The sequence below is a fragment of the Natator depressus genome, chromosome 11 (genome assembly GCF_965152275.1).
Source record: "Natator depressus isolate rNatDep1 chromosome 11, rNatDep2.hap1, whole genome shotgun sequence".
NCBI classification, from domain to species: domain Eukaryota; kingdom Metazoa; phylum Chordata; order Testudines; family Cheloniidae; genus Natator; species Natator depressus.
This window is the reverse complement of record NC_134244.1, coordinates 16,890,371-16,910,957: the sequence shown is the minus strand read 5'-3', so window position 1 is coordinate 16,910,957 and position 20,587 is coordinate 16,890,371. Positions and strand designations below refer to the sequence as shown.

The 20,587-nt window shown below is 41.0% G+C and overlaps 1 protein-coding gene across 3 annotated transcripts in view; it reads right to left on the bottom strand.

Annotated features, from left to right (window-relative positions):
- Positions 1-20,587, bottom strand: part of SLC35F5 (solute carrier family 35 member F5) — a 56,464-nt gene that overhangs the window by 9,563 nt on the left and 26,314 nt on the right. For 2 of the 3 annotated variants that reach the window (XM_074967238.1, XM_074967240.1), the window contains 7 exons: positions 20,341-20,531; positions 18,300-18,381; positions 16,399-16,486; positions 14,824-14,888; positions 14,334-14,438; positions 11,284-11,443; positions 2,398-2,488 (listed from right to left, as the gene is read on the bottom strand). In XM_074967238.1, coding sequence (XP_074823339.1) covers positions 2,398-2,488; positions 11,284-11,443; positions 14,334-14,438; positions 14,824-14,888; positions 16,399-16,486; positions 18,300-18,381; positions 20,341-20,531 — 782 coding nt within the window. The remainder of the gene's footprint in view (positions 1-2,397; positions 2,489-11,283; positions 11,444-14,333; positions 14,439-14,823; positions 14,889-16,398; positions 16,487-18,299; positions 18,382-20,340; positions 20,532-20,587) is intronic. The other variant, XM_074967239.1, reaches the window with a different exon arrangement.

Below are 20,587 nucleotides of genomic sequence, written 5' to 3'. Positions count from 1 at the left end.
GTGACATGCTGCTGCCTCTGGGAGATGCTTGAGGTAAGCGCCACCCGGAGCCTGCACCCCTAACCCCCTTCCCCAGCCCTGATCCCCCTCTTGCCCTCCGAACCCCTCGGTCCCAGCCCTGAGCACCCTCCTGCACCCCTAACCCCTCATCCCCAGCCCCACCCCAGAGCCTGCACCCCCAGCCAGAGCCCTCACCCCCCAACTCACACCCCAACCCCCTGCCCGGAGCCCCCTCCTGCACCCTGAACTCATTTCTGGCCCCACCGCAGAGCCCGCACCTCCAGCCGGAGCCCTCACCCCCTGCACCCCAACCCCCAATTTCGTGGGCATTCATGGCCCGTCATACAATTTCCGTACTCAGATGTGGCCCTCAGGCCAAAAAGATTGCCCACCCATGGAACAGAGTATACGTCCACTTCCGTACCTGCCTTAGACTATTTTGTTGCATTTAACAGCTGCTGCATGCCATCAATGGGTGAAGGGAATCCAGTCTACAAAGTGAGTCCGGATCCTCTAAGCTGGGAATTGCTATAAGTGTAAGCTGCTTTTAAATTATTGTATTGTTTACTGATCCATTTTAGGGTTTACCATCTAAACCAAAGAACTTTAACCATTTCAATATTATTTAAGGGAAAGGAGGATTTCCGACTTATTTAGCAACATACAACTAACTGTTAGTCATTGCTGTCATTTGTTTAAATTTGTCAGAACATAAAGGAAGCTTTCATGATTTGCCTTTGATAAGTAAAAAATGCACTTGATCGATATCCATTTTTTTTTTTTGGTGAGTACAAAGAAGAATTAACGATACAGGTGAGAAAGATAACATACACACTAATCTCAAAAATTGTGAGGCACATCACTTATGCACAAATGTATGCTTTCTCCTCCCCCGACAAGCAGTACTTGTGCTAGTTTTGAAAGCGATTCCAAAAAGTTAAACAGGTATTGTAGAGACAGATCAAGTGATCTCAGTTGTTATTAGTTAGACTTTGCAGCAAAACGGAATAATTATTTGCTCCAAAATTAGGAGCAGCAGCAGCAAAGTTTTAAGAGCCCATGATCTTAGCAAACAGAAAAACAAACCTGTAAGACGGAGAGCTTTGAGTCAATTAAAACAAGAATGAAAATGAAGACAAAGTAGTACTCAACATGTATGAATGTATTATGTGTTACTATACATAAAACATAACAATGGCTATACCTGGGTCAGATCAAAGGTCCAGCTAGCCTAGTATCCTGTCTTCCGACAGTGGCCAATGCCAGGTGCCGCAGAGGGAATGAACAGAACAGGTAATCATCAAGTGATCCATCCAGTCGCCCATTCCCAGCTTCTGGCAAACAGAGGCTAGGGACACCATCCCTGTCCATTCTGGCAAATAGCCATTGATGGACCTATCCTCCATGAATTTATCTAGTTCTTTTTTGAACCCTGTTATAGTTTGGCCTTGACAACATCCCCTGGCAAGGAGTTCCACAGGTTGACTGTGCATTGTGTGAAAAAAATACTTCCTTTTGTTTGTTTTAAATCTGCTGCCTATTAATTTGATTTGGTGACCCCTCATTCCTGTGTTATGAGAACACTAAATCCAGATTATAATTCATATAAACAAATTAAGAATTTGGGGTTCCTTGCCATTGATAAAATACTACAGTCAAACATTCAGAAAGACAGCTAAATTTTATATGAAAATCATGACAAAAATGATCTAATTTTAATAGAATATTCAACAAAAATTTAGACAATTTAGTTTGAGGGGGAATATAAATGAAAAATTGTGGCTCATTTCTGTTCTAAACACACTATTTTTGGATATTTATTTTAATCACAGGAAGTGCTCTCTCACAGTTATTAACTTCTATAACACAATACCCATCGAAATAAGGTGTTTTTTTTTTTAAATTGGGACCGCTTCATTTACAAATTTAATTTAATGTTTATTGTATTCATAAAATCTAGGATTAAGCCTTAAATTGTCCATCTTCTGCAAACATTAACCTACAGGTTTTTTACATCACTAACCGAATATTTTCAAAATATACAGGCCACAGACAGGATTTTACACTATTAAGTTGCTATTTAAGGATGCTGTTACATGATGTTCTACAGGTTTAGTTAAATGATTAGACCAGGTAAAGGAACTGAAGTGGGAGAGTTTGGTGATTTAAATTACTTTTCATTGAAGTTGTATTTCAGTGAGATAAAGTATGCAGTAACAAACAAGATTAAGATACATACAGGAAGGATGACAGACAATTCAGTCTTGATAATTAACAGTAATAGGAAAATACTGTACATTGTGTACATTCAGCTTTAACACTGGCATTGCATTAAAAGATACCTACTTAGGCCTGTTAATAATGCTCAAATCTTATCAGTAATCAAGTGTACATTACCTTCTGCATGCACATGTCAGCTATTATGGACAGAGGTATTGTAAGGCTTAGCGCAAGTGTGCCTATCAGTGATGAGGTAAGAAAGCAGCCCCTAAAAAATATAAAAGTCTTATTTAAAAATTAAGAAAAATACTTTAAAGTACAGAAGAGATTTAATCAAGGTTATCTGTTAGTTAAGGTTTGTTTTAAGTGTAAAGTCATAAGGTTTGTTTTCAAAAGTTCTTTGCAGGACACCTTCAATGTGAAAGTGACTGAGCCATACAATATATATATTTTTTAAATAAGACATTTCATGGAATTACTGTGAATTTGAAGTATTCTTTAGTTCACGAATTATTGGCCCAACAAAAGATCTACAGTAAGGCTTGCCTAGTTTGAGCCATTTCGGTATCAAGTTAACAGCACCTAAGATACTAAGAAAGGCTATAAGTTAGACACTATGATCCATCAAGTCAATGATCCCAAATGTAAAACCAGGCTTGACAGATACCTTCCTAAGAGGTATTCTGCTTTGTCATGTAAAGAATCACTGATTTAATAACTCTGTAAATGCTTATTTTCCCACTTCAGTCAATACTGTTCATTAAACTAAATTACCTATTTATTCATGAGTCTAATGGTATTAGATGCTGATGGACTATCAAAATCAGTAATTAGAAAGTTTTACGGGTAATCTGGAAAAAAAAAACAGAACTTCTCCCCTTTTTTGTTTCTTTATCTCCATCATCAAGAAACAAAGAGGGCACCAGATATATTTTTTCTATTTTAATTTAACTTCCTAATTACTAGGGCTGGTCAAAATTTTCCATCAAAACTGTTCAACAGAAAATTGACCTTTCTACTAAATATCAAACAAAAAAAAAAACCCCCAATAACTTTCCACAGACTGACCTGTTAAAAAACAACAACCACCACCTTACCCTTAACCTCATCACCCCAAAAAAACCCCACAACCAACCAATCTCCACACCAATAAAGTTTCTGGTTGAAAAATGCTAAGATTTTATTCAGAAATGCTACCACATCACCTCAACGGAGATGTAGTCCAGGTGCCTCACCACCCCATTCTCCTCTATGGGCCAGATTACCAGACAGACTACATCTCTTATGATGTACCATAGTGACATTACCAAATCAAAATTTTCTGTTTTCAGCTTAAGACTTTCAGTTTTTTGGCCAAAATGTTGAAGTTTTCCACAGAAAACAACCCCCTCTCCCTCAGTTATCTGACCAATACTAATTACCAACTTTAAACAAGACCTTAAATTTAAGAATATTAATCTTTTTTATTCTATTTTTAAAAATTCAGTTAAGTCTTTCCTATGTAATTATATGGATAACTAGAGAATTAGTAGGAGTGACATCACAGAAGCTATGCACATGAAACCTAGTTAACTGAAAGGGGATGTGATTTTTATTCACATCACAAAATTGTTTTATTTTTGTTAACACCTATTAAGCTCAAACAGTCTGAACAAACAGTTGGAAAAAAGTCTTTTGGCTAAAGATTTAATGCACATGCCTCTTCAATTAAGGAATGAGAGAACCCCCAATCCAAGCCACTGGGTCCTTCTCAGAGAGACTTCCAGCAAAACAAAGACTAGACTGGACATTATATTGGTAAACTTTACCAAAAAGGGCAGAAAAAATACTTGAGCAGGGGTGATGGGGGCAGAGAGAGGAAGCAAACAAATGTTAGACCTTGTTTATTTATACAGCAGAAGCAGCAAAAAAGCACTCTCCACTCCCCCAGAGTTAAAAGCACAAATCCAAATTTCCAGCTCCCGTTCACAACACTTTTAACTGGTAGGTACTTTCTATGACCCAACTTTAAGTTCTTCCAAATACAGAAGTAATTCAACCACACAGAAATTTAGGAGTACAAAGTTTAATTCAAACCTACAAATATGAAGAAACAAATAATTAAGACTCAAAATCTGCCACTTGGCTCTTCAGCTTATGCTTTTATGTCGTTCTACGCACAAAGTGTAATTAAAAAAGCAAAAACAAAAAACAACAACTGTGGTCTTGTTGGGACTATTTGCATGAATAAGAGGACGTTTGATGTTAACTCAAAGAATCTTAAGATTCTTTGGTTTAGAAATATTTTAGGGAGAGTTTGGGGACAAAAGGAGATTTCTCATTCACTGCATAGCCATGAAATCACTAGCTTAATGTAGGAGCTGGGATCTCAACATTTAAATGGTTTCAGCTCAAATAAGTGTTACAAACACAAGAATATTTTTCTAATCTACACTTTGGCAATTATTTTTTTCCAATTTAGCAATCTTGCTTCATTTTTTCAGCAAATGATTTAATACCATCACTAGAGAGATGTCTCTTATTAGCAAGATGGTGTATAATATTCCAAAATATCCTGTCAATTAAAAACTAAAACTTATCAAAATACTAAGAGCCTATACTCTGTGATGCAGGTGAACCTTCACAGTGTGGCTCAGTCACCGTCCAGTGACTAGGCCACTCAATTCAGAAGCCTGACACAAAAAACGGTTACTCGCCTTCTCATAACTGTTGTTCTTCGAGATGTGTTGTTCATGACCATTCCAAACAGGTGCGTGCACGACAGCCAGAAGATTTTTCCTCTAGCAGCATCCATAGGGTTGGCTTGGGCGCCCCCTGAAGTCGCAACTTCATGGCTCCCAATAGAGGGCCCTACTGACCTCAGTTCCTTCTTGCCGGCTACTCCGACAGAGGGGTAAGAAGGATGGGTATTGGAATGGACATGAACACCACATCTTGAAGAACAACAGTTACGAGAAGGTGAGTAACCATTCTTTCTTCTTCAAGTGCTTGTTCATGTCAATTCCAATCAGGTGACTCACAAGCCCAAGTTCAGGAGGTGGGGCAGAGCAGTCCACTGATTGGAACACTGCTCTTCCAAAGGCCACATTGTCTCCGGCCTGCTGGGTGATTGCTTAGCATGTGGTGAAAGTGTGTATGGAGGACCAGATCACTGCTCTGCACATTTCCTGGGTGGGGACCTGCACCAGGAACGCCGTTGAAGAGGCCTGAGCTCTGGTGGAGTGCGCAGTGATCGAAGGAGCAGGCACCCCTGCCAGGTTGTAGCACTCACGGATGCAGGATGTGATCCATGACAAAATCTCGAGAAGAGACAGGAAGACATTTCGCTCTGTCCACCACTACCACGAATAACTGGATGGACTTTTGGAATGGTTTAGTTCTCTTGATGTAGAAAGCTAGTGCTCTGCAGACATCCAATGAATGAAGCCTTTGCTCCCTGCCAGTCAAGTGCAGCTTCGGATAGAACACCAGGAGGAAGATGTCCTGGTTGATGTGGAACTGGGAGACAACCTTCGGGAGAAAAGCCGGGTGAGGCCTGAGCTGAACCTCGTCCTTATGGAATACAGTAAGGAGGCTCTGATGTTAGGGCCCTGAGCTCAGACACCCTCCTAGCTGAGGTTATCGCTACCAGAAACGCCACCTTGTATGAGAGAACAGGGAGCACGTCGCCAAAGGCTCAAATGGTGGCCCCATAAGTCTGTATAAGACCAAACTGAGGTCCCAAGCTGAAACAGGCTGTCAGACCTGCGGGTATAACCTGTTGAGACTTTTAAGGAAATGGCTGGCCAACGGGTTGGCAAAGACCGAGCGTCCCTCTGAGCCTAGGTGGAAGGCAGAGATGGCAGCCAAGTGAACCCTTATTGACGACACAGACAGTCCCTTCTGCTTGAGGTGGAGAAGATAGTCCAGTATAAGTAGCACCAAGGCGAGCATCGGAGCCGAATGGTGCTGCACCAACCAGACTGAAAATTTCCTCTACTTGGCAAGGTAGGTAGCTCTCGTGGAGGGTTTCCTGCTGCCAAGGAGAACGTGTCTGACTTGATCAGAGCAAGAAAGCTCCACAGGGGGCATCCATGGAGCTTCCATGCTGTGAGGTGGAGTGACTCAAGGTTCGGATGTTGGAGATGGCCATGATCCTGAGTTAGTAAGTCCGGGAAAAGCCGCAAGGTAACTGGAGCTTCCACGGACATTTCCGGGAGTGACGTGTACCAGTGCTGGTAGGACCAGGCTGGAGCTATCAATATCATTGAAGCTTCTTCCCTCCACATCTCAAGGAGTACCTTGTGAATGAGAGGGATGGGCAGGAATGCATATATGAGATGGCCTCCCCAGGGGAGGAGGAATACATCTGCAATGGAGCCTGAGCTGTGATTCAGGAAGGAGCAAAACTGTTGACACTTCCTGTTATGTTATGTGGCGAACAGGTCTATCTGGGAAAAGCCCCACTGATGGAAGATTGAGTTCATGATGTCCGGCCTAAGGAACCACTCGCGGCGATGGAATGACCTGCTGAGATGATCTGTCAACTTGTTCTGAACTCCAGGGAGGTACAATGCTTGCAGGTGTATCAAGTGCTCTACACAGAAGTCCCACAGCATGAGTGCTTCCTGGCACAGGGGAGAGGAGCGTGCACCCCCGTTTGTTGATATAAAACATCGCTGTGGTGTTGTCTGTCATGACTGATACACATCTACCTGTTAGGTGGGCTTGAAAAGTCTGGCATGCCAGGCGTACCACTCTCAGCTCTGACGTTGATGTGTAGAGTGAGATCTGCCTGAGACCAGAGGCCTTATGTTCTGAGGTCTCCCAAATGTGCCCCCCAGCCCAAGTCTGACACCTCTGATGGATGGCTGAGGGCTGGTGAAGGGGACCCCTGCACATACTACCTGCAGGGTGAGCCACCACAGGAGTACTGGAGGAGGCAGGGTTACAATCCTGGACAAACTGTCCTGGGTTGGCTGATACACTGACGCTAGCCATGACATGAAGAGATCGAAGTCTGAGTCTGGCATGCTGTATTACGTAGGTACAAGTAGCCATGTGTCCTAGAAGTTTCAGGCAGTTCTGTGCTGTGGTGGTGGGGAACTGCCTGAGACCTTGAATGCTATCACCTAGGGCTCCAAATCTCACTTCGGGAAGGAATGCCCTGGCCTGTGTTGAGTCCAGTACTGCCCCTACAAATTCTATCCTCTGAACCAGGGACAGCTTTGATTTCCCCTCGTTCAGTAGCAGGCCCAATTCATCGCAAGATGCTCTTATGAAGGGGACTTCTCTACTTGAGCCCTGGATCAGCCCTTAATCAGCCAGTTGTTAAGGTACGGGAACACTGTACCTGTCACCTGTGCAGGAATGCAGCCACGACTGCCATGCACTTGGTGAATACTCGAGGTGCAGCTGACAGGCCAAATGGAAGGACTGAACTGGTAGTGGGTGTTGTTCACCACAAACCTGAGGTATTTTCTGTGAGACAGAGTTATCGCTATGTGAAAGTAAGCATCCTTCAAGTCGAGGGCGGCATACCAGTCTCCTGGATCCAGTGAAGGGATGACGGAGGCTAAAGAGATCATGTAGAATTTGAGTTTCTTCACGAACTTGTTGAGTTCTTGCAGATCTAGGATGTGCCTGAGCCCTCCTTTGGCTTTCAGTATTAGGAAATACCAGGAATAGAAGCCCTTGCCCTTCTGCTCCTGAGGAACCTCTACCACTGCCCCTAGTAAAAGGAGCAAGTGCACCTCCTGTATAAGGAGCTACTCAAGAGAAGGGTCCCTGAAGAGGGACGAGGAAGGGAGGTGGAAGGGCACAGAATTGGATGGAGTATCCCCTCTCTACTGTGCGGAGCACCCGGAGGTCTGAAGTGATACGGGACCATGCACAATAGAAAGGGGACAGTTGGAACGAAAAGGTAAGGCGGGGCAGATCCAGTTCTTGATCTGTATGACATCCTCGTGCGCGCCTTCAAAAGGCCTGTTTCTGGCCCGCAGAAGGCTTGGTTTGGCCAGAGCCCTGGCCTGAGGACAGGTACGGCCACTTCCTGCTGCTCCTATTCCTCCTCCAGGAACCACCCTGTCAGTTTTGCTGGTAAAACCGTGGAGGAGGTTGCAGCCTGAAATGCCTGCATTGTGTGGTGGGGGTGCGTATACCCAGGGACTTGAGGGTAGCCCTCGAATCTTTTAAACTGTGCAGTCTTCTGTCTGTCTTTTCAGAAAACAATGCCTGACCTTCAAAAGGTAGGTTTTGGATGGTCTGCTGGACTTCATGAGGTAGTCCAGAGATCTGGAGCCAAGAGGACCTCCATAGCCATGGTACGGGGGCTGCATCCACGCCATCAAGAGCCACCTGCAAGGAAGCCGTAGAAATGAGTTTGCCTTCCTCCACCAAGGCATTCAATTCAGAACAGGAGTCTGGTGGTAGCAGCACAGCAAACTTGTCCATCGTTCCACAGGTGTTAAAGGATTATCTACTAATGATGGCCGTTGGTTTGCAATTCGGAGCTGCAAACCAGAGATGAGTATACTTTCCTCCCAAATAAGTCAACCTTTTTGGCCTCCCAGTTTTCAGGGGAGGGTCCCTGGAACCCCTGGCGCTCCATTTGGTTCGTAGCATCCACCACCAGGGAGTCAGGTGGAGGGTGAGCATACAAGTACTGGTACCCCTTTGAGGGGACGAAATAGCTTCTTTCATTCCTACTTGCAGTGGGGGGCAAGGAGGCCAGGGTCTACCACAAAAGTTTTTGTGCTGTCACTTATAGTTTTAATAAGTGGTAGCACAATACATGAGGGTCCAGAGGGGGCGAGGACATCCACCATGGGATCCTCATCCTATACCACTTCCTTTGCCTGGATCCCCAGGTTCTGGGCCACCCTGCGCAACAGCTGTTGCAGGACCCTACTATCCTCCAAGGCCGGGGCTTTTGACATGCCCACAACAGGGTCATCTGGGGAGGACGAGGACGAAAACACTGGCCCATGGCCCTCATCACTGCCCTCGGTGCCAAGAGGGTGGCAGTCCTCATGTGGATGGTGCTGAGGCTACCAGCGCCGAGCTCAAAGCGGCAGGCAGGAGTCGTTGCTGGAGATGGACCCGGTGCCAGTTGCCGTCGCAATCAATGTCGATCTGGATCTCTATGCCTGGTCCTGACCCTTAGCCTGATGGTTAGCCCAGGGAGTCCAAAAGAGTTACTGAGTTGGTGGTTGCCACTGAGGTGGCCATGGTGCCGGAGGAGACTGGCGGTGTTGCCTAGATCTAGACCTCCTGCTGCTGGACTCTGAGGTCTCCAAAAAAGAAGACCACAGAGGAACAGTATTGGATGGTGCCGAAGAGCGGTGCCAAGCCTCTGGAGACTGATGCGATTTCCCCCCGTGGGCGGCCGGCACCGGGGAGTGGTGTGCTGGAGATGGTGAGCAGCGTGACATCATTGCTGGCTTGCCTCTAGATGGAACAGGCGGTCTGGCTATTACCAGTGCCTTGAGTCGACGAGCCCCTGGGAGCTGCCAGACCCAAAGTAGGCTGGGTGTGCTAAGGTCTCCCTGCCGCTGTCTCCTTAGGCTTGGGACGGGGAGAGCATCCTCTCTCCTGCCTCTTTTTCTTCTGGGTCACCATGAATACATATCGGCACCTACCAGAAGTCTTACGTTCGGCGCTGTGTTGGTGCCGGGAGTCCTTAATTTCCTTTCTAGGAGCCGACTTGTGCACCATCGGTGTGCTGCGCACAGAGGAGGCGGAGCTTGGCATGTGCTCCGCTGTCCCAGGGTTGGATTGCGGGCTGAGGGCTGCCTCCATGAGGATAAGTCCGAGTCTCTGCTCGCGATCCTTCAGGGTCCTTGGCCAAAATCCTTTACAAATGCGGCACTTGTCCTTTTGGTGACTCTCACCAAGGCACTTCAAACAAGAAGTGTGCAGGCCACTTTTTGGCATCAACTTTCCGCAGACTTCACATGGTTCGAACCCCAGAGTCCGAGGCATGCCCCAGTGGTGGGGGGAGAAAAGAAGCGGGGGGACCTCCACAAAGAAAACAGCCTAGTAACGCCACTACTAGTATTAATTTAAGACAAAAACTATTAACTATACACAAAATACAACGGGACACTAGCTTGCAGAAGCAAGAGTGAGGGAAGTTCCAGCTAGCCATCACTGGTGGTAAGGAGGAACTGAGGGGGTGGTGGGTTGGCAGGGTGCTATATTGGGCGCCATGAAAGTGCGATTCCAGGGTGTGCCCAGGCCAACCCTCCAGATTCTTCTAGGGGAAAAATCTTCCATCTGTTGTGCATGTGGCACGCACACACCTAATTGGAATTGACATGAACAAGTACTCAAAGAAGAACCTCCGATCCTAGTTCTTATCCTCATGCTGTAGAGACCATGGTCTTAAACCCAGAAGTCTCAGGTTCAATTCCTACTGTTACTGACCCATAATACACATTATCCTAGATTTCCTTTGTTTACTGACTTGCTAATTCACAATTCATCTCCTAGTGATTAATGCAAGCTAATAAGATACCAGTGCAATCATTTTTCAAAGATCTAATTTAATTAAACTTTTAAACTATGGAAGTATGTAATTTACTGGATATGATTCTTGCATTGCCAGGATATTGCAAGAGTCTGGAATTTAAATAATAGTTTTTATGTAAACTCATAATCCAAGATGATTAATGCTCACCTTTTTTTTTTTGGTAAGTGTATTGTTTCAGCAGAAATCAGCACAAGAAAACTACAATTTCAGGATAAACAGGATCCTCAAAATCTCGTCATCTTTCCTCTAATAGTTTTATAATTGGCGAACAATATAAAAAATTAACTACTACTGGGTTTATTCTTCTTAGTTGTAAATAATATGTACACTTGTTTCTTTCTATAATCTCGAGCCATTTTCTCTTTACAATTATCAGGCTAACTGCTCTTAAACCATAATTTATGATATATCAGATGACTTCCTCTAACTCAGACTGCCTTTACAGATCACTGTAAAACAAAAACACAGCCTACTCATTTTGACACCTCAGCAGCTCACAGTCTTTAAGTAATGTATCAGAGGACAACTTATATGAAGTAAACAGTACATACCACAGCCAGAGGAATTCTGACAGAACTGTTCCAATAAGGCCATTAATGACAATGCACATCAATACCAATTTATTGGGAAATTCAAAGGCCTCGAATCCAGTATAATGAAGTAGGAAGAAACCTGGCCAAAGCAGCAGCAGATTAAAGAGGCCTACAAAACCTGAACATAAAAATCAAATTAATGTTGGTTTCCTTTCAGTTTCATCATAATTTTTTATTTACCTCTTTCTCCCCTTACTTGGCTTCCCCTAAAGTCCAAATGTTTGGCAAGAGCTGCAGAAAAACTATCTTAATAGGTTGTTCCTATTCCTGGGGAAAGGAATACAGGAATCTTTAACTGAAAATGGCAAGCAATACTTTAAATATTTACAATATGTGACACTTCTAGGCTTTTAGTAGTTCCCCAAGTTCAGAATGCGTATTTGGCTTTCCACAAGTAAAGCAATCTTCCATATTAAAGATTCCAACAAGAAAGAATTTACACTAGCAATAGGGATGATCTAGACCATGGGGAATCCAGGGTGTCACAACCACCGTCATTTTTAATGGCTAGATGGTCCTAGAACTATTGGGAGGGACTCCTGAAGCTTTTTTCAATTCCAACATAGGGTCACAGTATGAAAGCTGGACTAGTAACAAGGCATAAAACATGTTTTTTTAAAACAAACAAACAAAAACAAACCAACCTCTATCATGGACTTTTTAAAAAGTGACACTGGTCAGTAAGAGCTCCTGCCTGAATCCAACTGTCCATTTGAAACAGGGGTGCATTGGACAGTTACACAAGAGTTATAAGAAGAAAACATGGGTCTGAGAAAATAGGTTGTCAGTGCCTACATGTGAAAAGAGAACTAAAAGATCAAACTTTGGGGAAAAAAAAAGATCGGGAATTTATAATAATAATTCCAAGTTAAGGACTACTACTGTGGGTTTCAAAGCATGGTGCATGAACCACTGAATGAACTTGGTCAATGAACAACTTGCTTGTGGGTCTGGAAAAAGTAGATGACCACATGGTGCTGGCTTTACTTGTTTCCAACTGTTAAAATTACTTTGCACTTGTCTTTATTGAATTTCAGACAAATTGGAGAATTTGTCAGGTAGTTTTGAATTCTAAGCCTGGCCTCAAAAGTGCTTGCAAACCCTCCCAGTTTGGTGTCATCCAAAAATTTTATAAACACACTTTCCACTCCCTTATCCAAGTAATTAACGCAAATATTGAACAGTAGCAGACTCTGGGACCCCGCTAAATGTACTCACCTTATAGTAATTTCATCTAAACTGCTTTTCCCTTGTTTGCTTATGAGAAAGTCATGTGGGATTATTTCAAAAGCCTTACTAAAATTCCAGATATATCGCATCTACTGCTTCCCCCTATCCACTGTGCCAGTAACACTATGAAAAAAGGAAATTAGGTTGGCTTGGGATGATTTGTTCTTGATATATTCAAGCTGGCTATACCTTATAACCCTTTTATCCTCTAGGGCAGGAGTAGCCTATATTTAGTGAAGGTCCAAATTTCTTGGTGAACGTATAGTCACAGTCCAGACTCCAGAGAAAAATAATAATAATAAAAAAAATAATAAGTAAAATGATTTCAGGGTCCGTTCAAAAGCATCTGATGGTCTGGATTTGGCCCACGATCTGCCTATTGACTAGCCCTGTTCTAGGTGCTTACAAACTGATTGTTTAATAATTTGTTCTATCATCTTTCCAGGTATCAAAGTTAGACTGACTGGCCTGTAATTTCCCATGACCTCTCTATTCCCCTTTTTAAAAGGCAGGTATTATATTTGGCCTTCTGAAGTCCTCTAGGACCTCACCTGTCCTTCATGAGTTCTCGAAGATAATTACTAACAATTCTGCGATTGCTTCATTTAGTGCCTTAAGTACCCTATCATAAATTTCATCAGGCCCTGCCAACTCAGCTAAATATTCTTTAACCTGTTCTTTCCCTATTTTGGCTTGCATTCCCTTCCCCCTTGTTGTTAATATTGATTGTATTGAGTATCTGGTCACAATTAACCATTTTAATGAAGACTGAGCAAAAGAGGCATAAAACATTTCAGCCTTGTTGATGGCATTAGTTAGCTCTCCTTCCCCTCAAAGTAGTGGACCTACACTCTCCTTCATCTTTCTCTTGCTCCTAACGTACTGAAAGAACCTCCTCTTATTGCCACATGTCCTTTGCTAGATGTAACTCATTTTGTGCCTTCCCTTTTCTAATTTTGTCCCATATGCTTATAACATTCTTTTGTCCATCTCCTTTGTAATTCATCCATGTTTCCACTTTTTGTAGATATTTTTGCAGATTACTGATTTTGCAGATAGTTTCTTAAAGCCTCACTAATTAGCACAAAGACTGGAAGACTCACTGCAAATTACTGATTTCTGTGAATCAGCAAGCAACTGAACATAATTGTACTATGGTCATTTATATCATTTAGTTTTATTTATATTTCATGATATACTAGTACATTTGAAATTTTATTAATATGAAAACTCCCAGTAGCACTTTGCTATTAAGTCTGCTCAGAGGCAGGGACAGAACACTACATTTTTGAAGGTTAGTAAGGCTCTATGGCACAATATATGGTTTCTGGTTTACAATTTGGACTTCAGAAATTATGGCATTGCAAAGTGGAGATACCATATTGAACTGCTCACTACAAAACCTGCACTACAACAAAAATTTCAGCATACCAATCCAGTTTTTATTCAATATAAAAATACATCACAGGAATTATCAACAGAGGGTCACTGTGTCACCGATGGCCTTACAGAGATGTGTCAAGCACCTGAGACTCCCACTGACTACAGTGAGAGCTGCTGCTCAATACTCCTCAGGATCAGGACCTAAGAATGGACTAGTACTGAGAATACTCAAAGATTAAGGCCCTAAACCTGCAGACACATATATGCTTAACTTTACATGCATGTTTAAGTGTTTACAAGATTGGGGCCTGAAGAGCAAGGGATTTAGTCATTCTGTAAATGAAAGTTTTGTTTTCAATATAGTCATTGCTATATTACAATATTGCTGTTCTTACCAAAGAACATTGGTATATCAAGCTTATCTTCTCTGTCTACTTTTCTTTTTATCATAACTATATAGACAGCATACAGCACTGCTCCTACAAGAGACCACAGGGAACCTGTAAAAGATGAAAAATATTGTTTTAAGACAAATGGATTAGGCATAGTGTTATCAATCTGACTATCATACTTAATTCCCTCTACTGGGCAATTTTCTAATTGTAATAGTTTACTATAGAATCCATTATTATATAAAATGAATGAAACTTATGAAGATGTGACCCTCTACATGCATATATTGAAAGGGTATTTAATAAAAAGCATTCCTCAAAACAAGCCACTTTCAGCAGTTAATCTTCCAGAGTCTAATACATGACAGATTTATACAACATTTCCTTCTCCCACCCTGTAGTTTTGAGCAGTTAAAAAAAAACAAACCCAACATGTTACATTTATCTTGGTATTTCAATTTACAGAATAAAATTTTAAAAATATTTAATATACCTATTGTACCTCTTCCTGGAGATTTCTCAGACCCAGAGAGATTAACAAGAACTACACCGCCAATGCTAGGAAAAAACATCATCAACTATTAGGCATACCACAGATTTATTTTTTTTTAATTAAATCTCACACACACGCACACCAACAAATAAAGACACCAGTTTTTAGATATCTGTAATTAGACTGAACCCAGCTTTTGGTGAATCTGTGCTTTAAGGCCTACTCCAAAGCTCAATCAAATCAATGTGATTCTTTGCACTGACTTCACTGAACTATGGATCAGGCCTTTGTGAGAACAAAGCTGACATGAGATATTAAGTTTCATTAAACATCTAATGCTTTCCATCTGCATTAAAACAAAATCTAAAATTAACTAGCAATAAGAGAAGTGTTAGTATTTATTATCTAATAATTTTATAACCAAATCCTATACTTATATCTTAAATTAGGTTAAAATGACCACTAAAATATAATTGCTTAAAGATGCCCTGCCCATTACAGTTGAGATTCACTTTGACTAGTAAAACAAAAAAATCTGAAGCATATCACCATTGTCGTATACACACTATATACTTTCCCAAAACTCCACTGACATAGTAGGGGGGGGTGGGGGGGGAGTCCAGAGCAGATCTATAAAAATCTGACAGCTGAGAATTTTGAATGATAGCAGAACAAAACTGTGAAACTAACCAGATTACCCATATATCATAGCATCTTTCTTCCTAACCCATCTAAATATTTGGAAGTTACTTAAGTATCATGCACACAACTTTCAGACACAAACATTAAAAAGTCAAAATTAGCTGAACTTCAAATTAACTCCCTAATGCTGCACACCAAAGTCATCTGACCCAAAAATGGGTTCAAGTGAAAATATATAGTAAAACATGTCATTCCAGAGCAGAGTAGTAACACCACAAGGTTCCAGCAGTGTTTTAACCTTAATCCTCGGTTACTTAGTCTTCAGCAACTAGCATATAGGGAATTCTATTAACGAAAGGTTTATATTTAGAGTAGCGGTTCTCAACTCTGGTTCACCGCTTGTTCAGGGAAAGCCCTTGGCGGGCTGGGCCGGTTTGTTTACTTGCCACGTCCTCTGGTTCGGCCGATCACGGCTCCCACTGGCTGCGGTTCGCCGCTCCAGGCCAATGGGGCCTGCGGGAAGGGTGGCCAGCACATCCCTCGGCCCACACCGCTTTCTGCAGCCCCCATTGGCCTGGAGAGGCGAACTGCGGCCAGTGGGAGCCACGATCAGCCGAACCTGCGGACGTGGCAGGTAAATAAACCGGCCCGGCCCGCCAGGAGCTTTCCCTGAACAAGCGGTGGACCAGAGTTGAGAACCGCTGATTTAGAGGGAGGAGACTCCTGGTCAGAGCAGTTGTCAAAAAAAAAAAGTGACATTTTAAGCAGGCACTCTTCTACATTTTATTTTCTTTAAAAAACTTGCCAAGATCTGCTACTCTTGAAATAACATTCTTCACCAAATAAATTGAACTAACAGTTTAAAAAAAAACCAGCTTGTTTAGGGGTAGGGTCAGAGAAGGAGTGTTGGAGATTAAGAGTTCATATGCCTACCTTAAAACAACAGCTAACAGTTTGGAAAGGGTAAACCGGTCTCCACTGTTACTTGGAAACACTGCAGCTAAGATTAAGGTAAAAAGTCCTGTAAGAGAAAATAAAAAGGTGTAACATCTTTTCAAGCTTTATTACTCATCTGTTCAATAAACTGTACTACCACTACCTCAATTTAACTTAAATGTTGTCTACTCACTTCAGATTAGTTTCCATACTTTTAATCTGAATTTTTGCAACCGAATTAGTATGTCAGTTTGTCTCTAATTTTCTTGTATTGCTGAAATGTTGACAGTGTCTAAATTGAAATTCAAAATCTATGCCCCCGACAAGTAAAAATACATTTAACAAAAATGAAGAAGATTGCAACTTAAACATGCAAAGGAAATAAACTCAGTTAAATCTTTTTATTTTATATATATATATATATATATATCAGCCCATGTCAAAACCAGTGTATATTGGAACTACACTTTTTAAATAGCAGTAACTAAAGCAGTGTGCTATTTTTGGGTTGCGATAAACGTAAGTATCAACTTTGAAAGTCTAATTACATGTTAAAGCAAAACTGGGGAGCAATTAGTGTCTGCCATGCTATGATAAAATTAGACAGTCTCACTGAACATGTAAAAAAAAAACCTATTTAGAGAACTTGATGTCCATAGTAGGGACAGATTATGGTTTTTGGGTCAACAGAAATATGAGATACAAAAAAAGCGCTCATATAGTTTTAAATTAAGACACTTCAATGGCGGAACTAACCATTTCCTAAAAACACTGTAGCTTGGTACTTCTTCTCACCCCTCCAAACAGTGGAATTGATTGGTTCTAATTATGACATCTCCTGCAAATTTTCCAGTGTAAAAGAAACCTTTGTTTTTATGTTGCAAACTTGAAAGGGTGCTAGATTTTGTGTTTGTTTGCAGTTCAAAAGCAGATTTTTTTTTTCTTAAAAAGGAGATCTGCAAGTGTAAAATTCACAAAACTAAAATTAGATTTATGTCCTTAATGCTTCCAGTGACCAGTATCAGGGTATACAGCAGAGCCTTCATTGAAATTACTTTCACTCCCACCCTTCTTTGGGTTACTGTAGCCCAGACCTGTCATATTATCACCAGCTCTTTAGAGCACAGCAGCTGTGCCATTTGGTTCAGATCACATCCACAATACTCGCTACATATAGTCTACGGGGTCATACTGCTTTCCCCATCCCCATTTTAAAAAAAAATACATTGTAAATATTATTGTTCTCATACCAATTAAAACTTAAGGTTGTATAGAAACTGCAATCGTGATCAGCTTAAAGACAAAAAACCCAAGGAAGTTTTGCTGGTTTCAGATTCAGCACATGCTGGAGGTTCTGTTCAATGCATTATTTCAAATTTAGATTTCACAAGAGCTGCTGAAGTAATAAATCTAAAATTTTAAAAATATCCCTCTCATAGTCAGGGGCATTCAGTACATCGATTTCAGGTATGGCTGAGCATCCTAGAAAAGTAGCTGACTTTTAAAACAAAAAATTTCTTCTGTATGTGAAGGATTTTTTTTTTTTTTTTTTTTTTTTTTTTTTACACACAACAGTAAATTGCAGCCACCTAAAAGGTCAGCTTTCCTTGCAACTACTACAGTCCAAAAAGTATCCTAACTATAAAAATGTAATGTACTTGCAGAGCTATATAAAGACAAAAGAATGCAAGTTGCAAAATGGTAAGACATAGATAGTAAAATAATTTCCAACAATATAGGGAATGCGTCTAAGCTATCATGTTTGTTTTTTAAACTTTACGCTTCTCAAAGATACACATAATAGTCCATTTAATGAACTAGTGCTAGCATAACAAAAAGAGCTTTAATTTATAAACAGCTATTTCACTAGCTCTTACAATGCACATTTCATATCTTACCAGAGGTTGAAGATAGGATATTAACTATGGCAACTTGTGCATTTAAGAGTGCTTCTTGATAAGAGAAGTTTGCCAAAAACCACTGCAGAACAAGGAAAGTAGTTAATGAATAAATGGATAATCACAAAATGTATTAAAACAGTCTGTTTTGCCTGTGCATTAATTCCTACAATTTTTAGATTTTTTTTATATTTACCAGAGATATCACTTGAACCAGTATACAAAAAAATCATTCACACAAGTCCTTTTGCCTTATAAATAACAATATCAACTTCTAATTGTTATTAAGAGGCGGCAGAGGCATAAAGTAGCAGAGGTGAAAACAGGCAACATGAACAGCTTCAGAGGTGTCTACAATAAAGTAATTACTGCAGACTTTAAAAAAATGCACACTAGAGATAATCAGTGAAATGGCAACTGCAAGTCAGCAACAACCAAAAAGCTAACAACTTAGTCTGAAGTCATCATTTTGAAACGGTTTTCAAAAACTAAGAGAAACTACTTATTTCCATAAATCTCAAAAGGTTAAATTAATCATCATCTCACTTAAACAGATTCATATACTGGAGTCTTAAAACATCTTAAGTACATAAACAAACAAGCATCTCCAAAATAGAGATAATACAATGCATAGACCAATTATCTCACAGGTATTTTGTGAGGATTAAATGTTTGTAAAATCCTTTGTAAAACAGTAAATATTAGATCATGTCTTGGGCAAGAGCTCATTAATAATGTTAGCCTATAGATGTTCTTAGTGAAGCTACCATTCTCCCAAAAATTATTTCAAAAAGATTTTACTTTTTGAATGATGACCAAGAAGAAAAATACAGAAGTAGATACGGCCAAGGTAACTTTTAGAAGCAACTGCAAAAGCAAGAGCAGTGTCATTTAATTTGTTTGTAAACAAAAAGGAAAGAATAATCTTATTCCAGACAGTTTTTAAGTACATGTGCAAAAATAGAAAATAAATCTAAAAAAGATTGTTACTTTATAATCTCCTTCATATACATGAAATATACAACTAGTTTTCCTTTAAATTCTGTGGACATCTTCTCAATATATGCATCCATCTCAAGAAATTCCAGTTGTCAGATCACTTTCCTCTGGTCAGTGCACCAGTTAAAGCCACCTCGTGAGCTGCTATACCCATGAAGTATCTCCTGCTGGCCTAAGAGCTATGTGTGGCTTGCTCCTAACCAGATTAATTTAAATTTAAATAAAACGTCTCTAGCAGTACAGTGGGGCCACTGTTGGAAGGGCCACCACTGCTTTGTTACCCTCCTCTTCAGTGCTGGCTCTTAGGAAACATGCCACTCTCACCTCTGTGTTTCCATGACATTGAGAACTGCTGCAGAAGTATGTGAAGATGACCAGTCTGCTGATGAGGATAAGGACATCTTGCAGCCCTATCTATTCTCATTGGGGAGAGTTGAGGATATCCTCTGTCACAAGCCAAACATCTTCACATCACTGCATGGCTGTGTATAATGTCACAGGATGAGACAGACAAGGTGGTGGCAGCTTTCAAGAGGTTCCACAAAAAGAGAGCAGAGCAACAGCTGCATTTATAAGTCCTTTCTCCTTCTCCACCCTGAAACTGAAAGGCAGTTCTACATGCTATATCCACAAAGTTGTGGGTACAGTCAGGGCTCAGCCCCACTCCTCTATACAAGGAAGAAACAACAGCTGGTGTTTAAGTAACCCCGGATTTCTGCCCGCGCAAGACTAGTGAGTGACTTACCACATCCACTCTGAAGAGTGGAGTAAGATATAATTTACAATGGCCCTGCCAGCAGTAGAACCTGTGCTACAATTAAATGCAAGCCACTGAAAACCCAGTGTACTGTTCAGAGTTGCGTTTTAGGGAAGTGCAGATCAGAGAGGTTATACTGTATTTAGCATATACATAAAATGAGAAAAACACTGAAAAAACAGACCACACTCCAACGTTAAATACAAGTTCATTTTCATTACTATGTAAAACAGTTCAATATTTGTAGCTATACATAATAATTTTCTTAAAGAACAAAGGACATACCACAAAGCAAAAGAAAAAGCTGATTTTTGCTACTTGAGTTGCAGTGAGTTTCCCTACAGTTTTTAATATTGATTCCTGCTCCTTAACAGTTGGATATGACATGCGAGACAACTTTGCTTCCAATGCATGGCTCGATGGGAGTTGTCGAATCTCCATAACATTACTGAACCTTACACGAGGCTTTTTGGGAGCTTAAGGAAAAAACAAAGTGGCACATGATCATTCAACTTTTCACTCTATTACACAG